At 51.2% G+C, this 13,334-nt stretch overlaps 2 protein-coding genes across 4 annotated transcripts in view; both read left to right on the plus strand.

Moving 5' to 3' along the window:
- Positions 1-13,334, plus strand: part of GNAL (G protein subunit alpha L) — a 77,398-nt gene that overhangs the window by 60,493 nt on the left and 3,571 nt on the right. For all 3 annotated transcript variants that reach the window (XM_005224101.5, XM_059880742.1, NM_001102554.2), the window contains 6 exon segments: positions 8,903-8,957; positions 9,734-9,807; positions 10,222-10,280; positions 10,539-10,659; positions 11,595-11,725; positions 12,893-12,960. In XM_005224101.5, coding sequence (XP_005224158.1) covers positions 8,903-8,957; positions 9,734-9,807; positions 10,222-10,280; positions 10,539-10,659; positions 11,595-11,725; positions 12,893-12,960 — 508 coding nt within the window.
- CHMP1B (charged multivesicular body protein 1B) lies at positions 1,123-2,955 on the plus strand. Its single transcript, NM_001014904.1, is given in 1 exon segment — positions 1,123-2,955. A coding segment is annotated over 1 exon segment (600 nt). The 5' UTR covers positions 1,123-1,207; the 3' UTR covers positions 1,808-2,955.

Here is a 13,334-nt window from a genome sequence, read left to right on the forward strand (position 1 = left end):
CCTCTGGATTAAAACGTATGTGCCAACACCACCATGGCCAACTATCACAGGAGGCCCAAAGGGGTGGTGAGCCTCTGGATTAAAACGTATGTGCCAACACCACCATGGCCAACTATCACAGGAGGCCCAAAGGGGTGGTGAGCCTCTGGACTAAAACTATCTCAAACAGTCAGCTGAGCTCCTTAGGGCAGGTTGGGCCTTTTTATGTTGTCGTTGCTGTACCAAAGGACTCTTCCTAAAAGAAAAAAGCCGCAGCACCGGCTGCAGCCACCTCCAAGCCTGCACTTCTGAAGGGTGACAGTTTTGATATATGCCAATGGGTGTGGGTCCCAGCACTTCACCGTCATCTGCCTGCATCATGTAAAATGACAGTTTTGCCTGTTAAAGTTAAATGTGAGTGAAGTTCCTTGGATATTTATAAAATATCAAATAGAATCATGTCGGCAAAAATGGGTCTTTTATTACTAAACTTCAGAAAGATTTCTGGATGGTCGTTATTAGCAGTTCACCTACTAGCTGACCTTCAGCGATGGCATAGATGAGGTGGTCCATGGACTGGAAGGTATTTTCATCCACTGCAGTAAAAGGATGTCTCAGGCTGCAGCCAGATTGTCCCTAAAGAATGAGGTGCAGGTCAGTGACACAACTTTGTGTGTTTTGTACTTTTAATTATTAACGGTCCACTTTCCCCTGAGAAGGTGGAAGTTGCAGGAGCAGGTGGAGAAAGTCTGCTGACCTCGGGAAAGCTTCCTGGTTTTCAGTCTTTAATTGGACACCTCCGGCCCCCAGCCTGTCCGTGCATAAGAAAGTGTGCATACACGCACTTCTGTGGATTTACTAATGCTTCAGTGCTTTAACAACTGGCGAAAACTAGGTACAGACGGCGAGTGCCCTAGTCGGCGAGGCCCCAGTCCTCAGACTGGAGGATCCTGCCCGAAAGTATCCTGGTCTCAGCGGGCCGTGTCCGGAAACCCCGCCCCTGGCGCCGTGCGTCCCTTGAGCCGCGCCGTGCGTCTCCTGGCCCCACCCGCTACGCCGCGGGCCCCGCCCTGGCGTCGAGGGATGACGTCACCGCCTGCGCCCAGGACGGCAGAAACAGGAAGTGAGACCAAAACAAAGGAGCGGCGGCGGGGAACGGTCTCTGTTTTTCTGCTTCCTCCGGCCTCCTCCTCGACCGTGGCCGCCGACCCTCGGAAGCAGTCCGAACATGTCCAACATGGAGAAACACCTGTTCAACTTAAAGTTCGCGGCCAAAGAACTGGGCAGGAGTGCTAAAAAATGCGACAAGGAGGAAAAGGCCGAAAAGGCCAAGATTAAAAAGGCCATTCAGAAGGGCAATATGGAAGTTGCGAGGATTCACGCCGAGAACGCGATTCGCCAGAAGAACCAGGCAGTGAATTTCTTGAGGATGAGCGCGCGGGTGGACGCGGTGGCCGCCAGGGTCCAGACGGCCGTGACGATGGGCAAGGTGACCAAGTCGATGGCCGGAGTGGTTAAGTCGATGGACGCGACGTTGAAGACCATGAACCTCGAGAAGATCTCCGCCCTGATGGACAAGTTCGAGCACCAGTTCGAGACGCTGGACGTTCAGACGCAGCAGATGGAGGACACGATGAGCAGCACGACGACGCTGACCACTCCCCAGGGCCAGGTGGACATGCTGCTGCAGGAAATGGCAGACGAGGCCGGCCTCGACCTCAACATGGAGCTGCCGCAGGGCCAGACCGGCTCCGTGGGGACGAGCGTAGCCTCGGCCGAGCAGGACGAGCTGTCCCAGAGGTTGGCCCGCCTGCGGGACCAGGTGTGACCGCTGGACCGCTCAGAGGCGAGCCAGCCGCAAGCGACCTTCCGAAGACGGATACTTTACACTAGAACCTCGGAATCGGCCAGAATGCTGAACTGCTCTTACTCAAGATGCTTCTCCCTTCGGGTTTACAGTGCTCTCCAGACACACGAAGAATTCCCAGGCCTTCTCTTAACTTTTAACTGGATTTGAAAGTTCTGTATGGCTTGTGATTAAGTGTATCAAGTTAATTTGACTTATATGAATCTTTCTCAAAAATTTAGTCAAAACTCGGCAAAGTCGCTTCAGTCGTGACCGACTCTGTGCAACCCCATAGACGGCAGCCCACCAGGCTCCCCTGTCCCTGGGATTCTCCAGGCAAGAACACTGGAGTGGGTTGCCATTTCCTTCTCCAATGCCTGAAAGTAAAAAGTGAAAGTGAAGTCGCTCAGTCATGTCTGACTCTTCGCGACCCCATGGACTGCAGCCTACCAGGCTCCTCCATCCATGGGATTTTCCAGGCAAGAGTACTGGAGTGGGTTGCTATCTAACTCTAGTTCCCGTGTATTCAGTTTTCTGCCCGAATTATCAAAATTGACAGTTTTCTTTTTACTTTTGTGTAGTATCTGGAGTTGAGGGGTGGTGATTACCTAGGTCTATTGCTGGGCTTTCTACTGTTCATTCAGCAACTTATTTCATGGGCAGCGCCATTCTGTGTATCCTTAGTTTGTTGCTGTCAAATGCAGTCTACATCTGACTATTAATCTGTTCTCATAGCTTACACTGAAATTACTTTAGTACCTTCTCATGTAATACTCTTTTACTTTTTATGGCCTATAAATTTCTTGTGGTAGTTGCCTTTCTGTAACGAAGAAAATGCTACGTAACCTCCACATATCGTAAGAGAAAATCATTTGTTTATGGTTTTAAGATTTACAAGGCTTAATGTGTGACGGTTATTTCCAAGTGAATTTCTCTCACACATTTCTGGTTATTTTCCTATTCATTAGACTTTGATTAGATTTGTTTTAAAGTATACCAATTAGCATGACAGTCACATTTCTCTAATGTTGCCAAAGAACTGTTGATGGGTTTGAGAAGCCCTGGGACTGTGTGTGGGAGTGAGTTTTGTTTAGATTTTAATCAAAACTAGAAATAAAATTTTAGGTTCTAGTTATTCGCATTTATTATCTTGTCTTAAAGCGACAACTCTTTAAAACCTTGGAAATACTGATACAAGCTGGGATATTTGGTTTAGCCTTTCAAATCCCTGACATTCTCGTGCAGCGTCTGGAAGTGTGGGAAGGACAAGTGCAGACTCGACCCTCTCAGTCCAGAGCCCAGCTGTGCTGCCTTCTGTCTTTCTGGAACGGTGGTGTGCAAAGTAAAAGTGAAAACGTAGAGCCTGTAGCCACCACTTTCTCTGATCCTTGAACAAAGAGAGCAGTGACTTGCTTTTGCCTCAGCAGGCATATTAATCTAAGTTAAATAGTTAAGGATATTTTTAACTCCCCCTTCCCTTCACTGGAAGATTTCTCCATGAGACAATTCCAGTATTTCAGGAAATAATTCAGAGGACTCTTCCAAGCTCTTCGGAAAGTTGAGAACCAAATGTTCACCACTATAACATGTCCTCCTGTATGAATGTGTGTGTTTAAGCAGGGGAAAAAATGCAGAGGTGTGTGCAGATGAGAACTGACCCTCGTATTTAAGTGTCACTACGTCTGACTGGCTGTTGTTCCAGAGTCTTCTATGAGCAACACCTGCCAGTCGTCTCCCCACATCCTCTCTCTAGAACCTGTACCTTTAGGTGTCTCCTCCCATCTGCATGTTGCACAGAAGCAGCTGTATGTGAGCACATCCTAACCCTCCTCAGACTGCAAAAATTATTACAGCTCAAAAAGTAGCTTGGTGTTGATCCTTTGGTACATTTAGGACCCTTTTATAGTGCAGATATTCCCAACAAAATTAATATATTTTGTGAGATTAAATAGTGCTTATATATGCTTGGCCTTTCTTAAAATATGTTCATTTCAAACTACATGAATGTACATTTTTATAAAACATACATATTTTCAAAAGCATATCAGGCCCACGAATTATTTCCTCACTTTTGCAGTTGATGAAATGCTGGAATATGAACCACAGAAGTTTGTCAAATAAATCATTTTAAACTGCATGTTATTGCACATGAGTGTACATGCTGTTTACGAAGCTATTTAAGGAAAAATAATTTGGAGGTTGATTTGGTTCAGAAAGCATAGAATTTTTCTGGACTCGGTTTTAGCACCTGAATTTCTATTTGCATGCCCATTTCTAGAAGCCCAGGTCGTTAACTTCTTTACTGTAATGGTTTCTTCAAGGCAACCAGATTCCTCCTTATTGAAACTGCCCTAGGCTGAGCCCAGCTCAAACATAGACAAGGAAATAGTTCCTCTTCTGTGCAACCACTAGTACAATTTCTCCTCTTATTTCTCCTTTGTATTTTTCTGCCTTCAAATGCAGTTTCCAAATGGATTTAGAATAAACTTTTAAGTTCACTCTATGAGCTGTTCAGTTTATTTCAGTTCAGATGAGAAGTGTGCTGTTGGAGGCCCTTCTTACTAAAGCTGTTTCTCCCTAAAGGAGTCTTAGTGTGGGTGTGCCCTTCAGGTGGGGGTGTCGAATGCCCACCCTGCCATGTTTGATTTGGAAAAGCACCCCCTAAAGTAAGCGCCAGTCCGACCATCCCACTCACTGAACATAGTCTAGGGGTCAGCCAGACCCCCCTCAACCTGTTGACCATGAGCAAGATACCTGCAACAGCTACAACACCCTCTTGGAGGTGTTTCCACAGCCAGAATCCAGAGCTCAGGACTTCAGGTGCTGCTGGCAACAAGCTTCAAGCCCGTGGACATAACACACTGATGAGCAGGCCTCTTGTCTTTTCTTCTTTTAATCAACTGGTTGGAATGAGACCAGCCTGCCTGGTTTACCAGGTTCGTTTTCCTACAGCCAGATGCTTAGCAAGGGTCACTAGTTTTCCTACAGCCAGATGGACTAGCAAGGGTCACTAGTCCACCCCAACTGCTCCATGTGGAGCAGGACAGGTATGTCTGGGTTACCATCCCTGGGCGTTGGATTGGTGCCCAGCTCGGTGGGCTCCTAGCTGAGGGTCCATTTGAACTCAGACCTCCCCTGGGTTCTCTTGCTCCCGACCCCGCCCAGAGCTCCCCAGTGACAGCGTCATTTTCTAATTGGATTGTTTTTAGCTACTGAGTTTTATGACTTCTTTATATATTGTGATTATTAACCTCTTATCAGACACCTCCTCCCATCTGGTAGGCCGTCTTTTTGTTTTGCTGGTAGTTTCCTTCGTTGCGCAAAATCTTTTTAGGTTGATGTAATCCCTTTTGTTTATTTTTGCTTTGCTTCCCCTTGCCTGAGGAGACATCCAGAAAGATAAATTACTGAGACCAGTGTTGGAGAACATGGCCTATGCTTTCTTCTGGGAATTCTGTGGTTTCAGGTCTTACATTCAAGTCTTTAATCTGTTTTGAGTTTGATTTCTATGTAGGGTGTGAGGTAGCAGTCTGATTTGATTATTTTCCGTGGAGCCATCCAGTTTCCCCAACACCAGTTCTTAAAAGAGACCATCCTTTCTCCAGTGTACGTTCTTTGCTCCCTTGTCATAAATTAGTTGTCTGTATGTTGTGGGTTTGTTTCTGGGCTGTCGATTCTGTTCTCTAGAATTGGCTTCTTAGAAGAGATTGGGTTCAATCTGAGGCTGCCAAGGGGGAAAAAAAAAAGTGGGGATTACATAAAGGTCTGAAAAGCTGAAAATCCCCGTGTGGCTTTGACTGGGGTGGAAGGTTTGACACCACTGGGAACAGGGAAGAACTGGGGCGGATCACAGAGGGTGTGGAGGCAGGTTCAATGTGAACTTCACTCCCTGAAGAGGAGCAGGATGTGAGTCAGCAGGTGTGCCCTGCAGGTGAGGGGCAGGGACAACCTGGGTGGGGGCACAAGGGTCACTCGTCCACCCCAACTGTGACTTGGCTGCAACTCCTAAGCCCCAGCTCTGGTCAAGGACCACTTTATGTGGCCTGGGTCTCAGCCCTGCCGCAGGCTGCTGTCATTTCTGGTAACACTTTCCTCCAGTGTTTTTCCGTCAAGTAAATAAGCATCTTGAAGTGAATTTTGATAACACACCGAGAAAAGGCTTTACTCAGTTTGTCCGAGCTCTGACCTGCCACATTCTTCACAAAACAAATCATTTTAAATACATTTTATTTAAATATCTTTGGTACTTTTCCTTGGATCCAGTTGTTCAGACATTTAACAGAATAGTTTCATGTTTTTACAATCCACCCCCCACCCCCCAGCCAGAAGAACTCTGCGATTATGAGATACTGGGGTGGGGCAGCCAACAGAGGAGAAAAGAGCAGTGAATGGCTGTCTCGTGCCAGGATCCAGCAGAAGGTGATCCCAGTGGCCAGAGTAAAAACACTCTGCAAACACAACTATCCTCAGCTGTAGTAGGAAGCAGTTAAAGCACAGTAAATTGCTCTTTAATGGCTTTTCTTAAAGTGACTGTGATGGGAGTGACTGTACAATGGTAACTTGTTATTGTCTTGCAGCTCTGTGTCTAGTGGGAGTGAAGCGTCTACAAGTGGGACCCTTAGATCTTGTGAATTTTTCCTCATCACAGGCAGTGGTGTGTTTAGGGAGTCAACCCTTTAGAATTTAGTCATGGGCTTCCCTGGTGGTCCAATGGTTAAAAAATCCACCTGCCAATGCAGGGGAAATAGGTTCATTTCCTGGTACAGGAAGATCCCACATACTAAGGAGCAACTAAGTGCTGCAACTACTGAGCCCATGAGCCAAAACTACCAATGCCGTGTACCTAGAGCCTGTGTGCCACAACCGGAGCCCCTGCTCTCCCCAGCTAGAGAATGCCAGCACGCAACAATGAAGACCCAGTGCAGCCAGAAATAAATCTTTTTTAAAAACCGTAAAAAAATTTAGTCACACAAAACTGCATAATTTGGAAAGTTCCTTTAAAATTCCTGTCCTATATATTATTTTAGGAGTCCCAATTTTAAGAAGTCCTTCTATACCATGTGGGTAATACACCAGTTGAACCAAAGATTAAGGCAAAAAGCCTGCAGAAACTGACTGCTGTAGTTTTTACTCCTTAGGTTCTCAGCCATCTGGGGGGATTTGCAGCTTTGGTGGCACAAATGTGAACTCAGAGGACTATCCTGCATCAGTGACAGTTCAGAAGATGCCTGGGAAATGTTCACTGATGCCTGTCAGATCCTAGGTGGTTAAGTACCAAGTGGAAGTGGTAAAGAGCCCACCGGCCGATGCAGGAGACATGAGTTGCAGGTTCAATCCCTGGGTTCGCAAGATCTTCTGGAGAAGGACACGGCAACCCACTCCAGTATTCTTGCCTGAAGAATCCCACAGACAGAGGGGCTTGGAGGGCTACAGTCCATGGGGTTGCAGAGAGTCAGATACGACTGAAGCGTCTTAGCCCGAATGCGTGGAAGAACCCTAACACCCCTCCCCGGCTCAGAGGTGGGGACACGAGGGACAGCTTTCCTTTGTCTGGGTGAGGAGGGTACTCCTACAGCGTCCTCCTTGGGATGGTGGTCTCTGATCTTTCAGGAATGCTTGATGTCTTTTTTGTTGACCACATTTCATTGTTTCTACTTGTACCAGTCAGGGCCATCTAATAGACTCACTCATCCCCTCCTCTCTGTCTGCATCCAGTGTGAAAGCGGTGCCCCCTAAACTCTGAGCTGAAGGACTTCCTGCCTGGTCTGATTTTCAGTTCCTTCCAGCCCTTTCAGAGAGGATCAGCATCTGTCACATGTTCATGTTAGATTTCCCTGCTAAGAGGAGGACCGCCTCAAGTTATCACAGCCCTGCAGTGGGAAGGGAGGCAGCTCATCCTCCACCCGCCAGAGCCCCCAGGGTCCGGAGCCCCACCACCATTGTGCAGATACCTCTCCCCCTCCATCACAGACTTGAGGCTCTTGCCCTGTTCCTTCCCCATGAGGTGTTCGGGGTGGACCTTGAGGGCCTTCTGATGTACCAGACACAAAGCCAGCGAGGACTGGGCCAAACCCCACTGTGGTTTTCACACCAGGCTGAGCTATCAGGCGTCCCCTTCTAGACCCTCCTCCAGAAAGCAGCTCCAGGGCCTGCAGTGCTGGCCAGGGAGGCTGCTGTGACCATGGGGAGGCGCCCACCCATCGCTGTGCAGAAGCTCCTGAGCACACAGGCTGAGGGGAAGCCTCCATAGCTTTACTCGAGATCAGAGCAGTGGACTTGAGCCGTCCAGGAGAAATGTCGGGCAAGTCCCCTCCTGGTCCTCACACACTCTGCTCCTCCCACCTGGAACGTGGTCCCGTGCTCACTGGTTACCAGCTCTGTGTCCTCCGGGGTCCCCCTGTATCCCCTAGGTTCCCCCGTGTCCTCCCAGGTCCAGGTTGGGCCTTGCAGCACCTGCACGCCTCATCCCACAGACACGCAGGGTGTCAAGCCAGGTGCTGGGGAAACCCATCCAACGGGACAGAATGGTGGGTCCTGAATTCAGAGGGAGAGACAGATAATAGACAAATATGTATAGAATTTGTCAGGTGGTAGTAAGTGCTATGTAGGAAGAGAAGGCTGGGTGGGCGTGAAGGTGGACGTGAACGGGGGTGGGGGGTGGGAGGACCCATACATGCCGTGTCCTGCCCTCTCTCCACCCCTCCACCAGTGAAGCATCGGACCTTGGGGACCAGACTGACCCCCCACACAGGCTCAGCCTGTGCACACACGACTCCCTCTGAACCCCGGTCTTACTGGGACGGTCTGGCCTGCTGTGTGCCTACACAGCAGCCATCCACCAGCTCAACCTTGCAAGGACCCCAGCCTTGCACAAGGGAAGAGGGGAGGGAGGGACGGGTCTGGCACCCCATCAGCACCGTGAGGACACTGACCTGCTGGGGAGACATGTGTTGAATAAAGCATGAACCTGCTGGTCCATGGCTGCCTGGTCCCCCTGGGCTCGAGGGGGCCCCCCCAAACATGGGCACCTACCTCCCAGCCTGGAGGTGTTCCCAGCATGTCTTGCTTTTTTTCTAGCTTCCTGGAGAGAATCGACAGTGTCAGCCTGGTGGACTACACACCCACCGACCAGGTAGGTGGGGTCGGGCCATGACCACAGCCCGAACCTGGGGATACTGGAGGGTTTCTGCTCCCTGCCTCCCACCTCCCAGAGGTCTGGGCTCCTCACCCACCCCAGCATCCATCCGTCTGTGAGGCTGACTCAGTAGCTATTACCTGGGCCTTGAGCCCACCCCTGGATTCTGTCTTCAGACTCCTCATCAGTTCGGAGGGGCCACTGTCCCCCCAATTCTGGAATCTGCAGTGGCTGATTGACATCCTAATGGATTTAGTCACCAGCAAAGAAACACTGAAACCTGACTGGCCTGCAGAGGTGTCAGATTGTGAAACTGTAAGGCTTTCTCATCCCCTTGGGAATACACCGTCTTTTATGTTAGCGACTAGAAATACAGGAGAAGACAGTCTGAAACCAGCCAGCACCCACGGGAATCTGACCCAGAGCAAGAGCCAGCAGGACGGGCTCAGCTTCCCAGACCCCAGGCGGCTGTCAGGGACCCGTGTCAGTAGAGGACGCTCAGGAGAGATTAGAAGAAATTCCTAAGAGAAAGCTGAGCCATCAAGACTGTAAACCAGACCAATACATAACTGTGATTTTCTCTGGGGAGTGAGACCGAGAATGTTTGTCAAGTGTTTAATTTCCTTTTCTTTTCTGATGGAGAGAACCTCACGGCTTGTGGCTGCCCGGGGCCACCTCCTAAGGATGGGGTCTCTGGGTCTGCTTCCCTCTCTGCCCCAGGATGACCCCTAAGGACAGGGTCACTGGGTCTGCTCCCCTCTCTCTGCCCCCAGGACCTCCTCAGGTGCAGAGTTCTGACCTCAGGGATTTTCGAGACCAGATTCCAAGTGGACAAAGTCAACTTCCAGTAAGTGTGTGGGCAGGACCCCTGGGCCTGGGCGGTGGGTGATCCTGGGCGGGCAGGCACTGCCACACCCCCGTGCACACCCTGGAGTGCAGGTGGTCAGTGCAGGGAGGAAGGTACCTGAGCTCCACATGGCTGAGAGGGTGAGCCAGCCTGGCAGCCTGGGCAGGTGCAGAGGAGGAGGACGCAGGCAGGGGGCTGCCCTGGGGGGACAAGAGCCGAGAGCCACTGACCGACCGCAGGGCAAGGGCCCAGAGAGAGAAACACTGGGTGTGGACACCCAGCTGGGCCAGACTAGGGAGGCCCCATGGGTCCAGTCCACAACGTCACCATGCAAGGAGAGCCTTCGGCTGAGGGAGCAGCAAAGGAGGAGCATCCACCACCCCTGGTTAACCCCCCCACCCCATTCTACCCCAGCATGTTTGATGTCGGCGGCCAGAGGGATGAGAGAAGAAAATGGATCCAGTGCTTCAATGGTGAGTTCTCTGCTCTCTCAAGAAAATAGGAATGAACCCACCTCCACTCCCACTGCCGTGTCTTAGCTGCTTCCCACTAGCTCATCATCAAGCGCCTTGACCAAGCGTCCCCTGGACGTGGGAGTCCGGCATCCTGGGTCACACTGTCCCTGCTGCTTTGGGGATCGGGGTCACCAGTGCCGTCACCGAGGGAGCTCTCCCTGGAGACATGGAGCATCACTGCTGTGAGTCACCCAGGTGCCCCTCTTCCCCACCCAGACGTCACTGCTATCATCTATGTGGCCGCTTGCAGCAGCTACAACATGGTCATCCGGGAAGACAACAACACCAACCGCCTGCGGGAGTCACTGGACCTTTTCGAGAGCATCTGGAACAACAGGTGAGAGGTGGTGAACTCACCCTCACCCTGGGTTTAGAGCTAATACCGCTCAGCACTGCCATCTTTGTTTTCCAAGGGAATCTTTCCTCATGATAAATCTTCTCAAACCATAAGCAGCGTCCCTTCCAGCCCATCTAATATGGAGACTTTCAATGGGGCTGGAACTGACAGGACTCAGTCAGGAAAATCCGTATCTCTACGTTGCTGTTGCTACTGCTAAGTCACTTTAGTCGTGTCCAAGTTGCTTTAGTCGTGTCCCACCAGGCTCCCCCATCCCTGGGATTCTCCAGGCAAGAACACTGGAGTGGGTTGCCATTGCCTTCTCCAATGCATGAAAGTGAAAAGTCAAAGTGAAGTCGCTCAGTTGTGTCTGACTCTTAGCAGCCCCATGGACTTCAGCCCACCAGGCTCCTCCATCCATGGGATTTTCCAGGCAAGAGTACTGGAGTGGGGTGCCATTGCCTTCTGGTTCAAAATTGGCTTTGTTTGGGTTTTAACATTCAGAAAGCAACCATTCGAAGCATCCACTGATGATCAGATGACCCCTGAGCCCCTCCCTCAGCTTGTCAGCCAAGTGATGGGTCCCCACTCAGACCCCCCACATGCCAGCTCCTCGACCAGTAGCCCCAGATGCCCACTTCTCTGTTCTGTTGTTGAAGCTTTAACTTCTCCTGCTTTTCTAACCCTTTACTAGTAAATTACACCACAAATCCAAGTACACTTATTCCCTACATGAAGTTTAGTTTTGGTGCCAGTAAACGTACAGCCTGGTGGATAGTTTATCCTCATGCGAGTGTCAAGCGTCCAGATGGAGTGGGGGCCGAGGTGCCAGGCTGTCAAGAAATCCAAGCCCCTCACAGCGTCCAGAGGGCGGCAGGTTGCCTCACCCTGCTCCTGCCGAGGACCTGCATCTGTGTGCTTGCTTCTCCTTCCAGGTGGTTGCGCACCATTTCCATCATCTTGTTTCTGAACAAACAGGATATGCTGGCAGAAAAAGTGCTAGCGGGGAAATCAAAAATTGAAGACTATTTCCCAGAGTACGCAAATTATACTGTTCCTGAAGACGGTAAGATTATGAAACAAGTTATCTCGGAATTATGGGAAAGAATTGCTCTTTCAATAGCACTGTGACTATAATTCCCAATTCTGATGAATCTGGGAAATTCAGTTAATTTAATCAGTCTTCTTGACCCCTGCCCCCTCTAAGCTACTAGAGCATTCAAGTGTCCGTAGGGTCCCTGTGTGAAAATTTCAGTCTGACTTGGTCCACACTGGGCAGGCGGAGGGAAGGCAGCTTGTTATGGGTGAGGGTTGACGGAGACTCTCTGCCTCCCGGGCTTGTGTGGGTCGGTCTGCGTGGACCTGCCCACTGACCCGCACAGACTGAGAGGGAGCCACTGTCTGAGCGGCCCTAGCCAGGCCTCTGTCCTGAGCCACCCGCTGCCGGCACCATGTTGAGGCCTCTGTTCCCAGCGATGACTCCGGCCACAGCATGGTGACTTCATCAGGCAACCAACCGTCCCAGGAGGCCGTCAGTGCTGCAGCCTAGAAGGTCCCACCCGGCAAACCTTGGAGGATTCGCGCTCCCTTTCAGGGGCTGCTTCTGGGTTTTGAGTTTCCTAGGCCACCCCCCATCCCGCCCCCAGAGTCTGCAAGGAGGGGTTTGCTTAGAGCACAATAACCCCACTCCTCATGGTTTAGTCCCAAATGGGATGAAGCAGAATGAAGGGGGCTTTCCCAGAGACTTCAGTTAGAAGGGAAGAAACCTGTCTAGGTCTCTGCACCAACTTCAGCCAGCCTGGCGGGGGCTCCCTAGGCCCGGGAGCAGCTGCCCACAGGCTGCACCAAGGCCCCACGCTGCCTGCCGTGTGGTGGCGTCGCCGTCCACCTCACAGGCAGGGCCTGCTCTGACCTATTCGGGGAACCAGCCTCCTGCTCCCCTCACCCTGTCTGGTCAGCATGTTTCATGGGAAGGTCTCAGCATGAGGCCTAAGGATGACCCGGGGGTGCAAGCGGTCGGGGGGCGGGGCTCCCCGTCAGTGAGACATTTCATCTGATGTGAGTGGACGTCGTCTCCCAGCAGCAGACGCCAACCACTGCTAAAATCAAAATGACCTGGGAGGAGGAAGGAAGATTTCGGCTGCATGGCCGAAGGCCCTCCGCCTCTTACGCCCTCCGTCGAGCTGTATTCGTTTCATGGCTCTTAAATAAAAACTCCTTTCATCTCTTACAGCGACGCCGGATGCAGGAGAAGACCCCAAAGTCACGAGGGCGAAATTCTTCATCCGGGACCTGTTCCTGGTGAGCACTTCCCCGCCCTCTGCCTTCCCACTATCTCGGCCCGCGCGACTCTGCGCTCAACCTCCTACGGCTCCGAGAGGTTGACTTACGACCTGGGGTCACACAGCTTGTCAGCAGCGCCGGTCAGGGCGCAGGCCCCGGGGCGACCCCGAGACAGCTACCCATCCGCGTGTCGCCTTTTCCCAAAGGGACGGGGCAGGGGAGCGTTTACTCCCCCTCGGCTCAGGGGTCACAGAGAAACAGACCCACTCAGGTTTAAATGTCCTCATTTTGAAAAGAAACTTTGTATTCTGAGCTGATTTCAAATTTGCATAGAAAGTGGGTTCTGGGGGGCTCAACCCTGGCAGACACCCCCTATCCCCGCCCCCCACCCC

Source organism: Bos taurus, chromosome 24, assembly GCF_002263795.3.
Source record: "Bos taurus isolate L1 Dominette 01449 registration number 42190680 breed Hereford chromosome 24, ARS-UCD2.0, whole genome shotgun sequence".
Lineage (NCBI taxonomy): Eukaryota > Metazoa > Chordata > Mammalia > Artiodactyla > Bovidae > Bos > Bos taurus.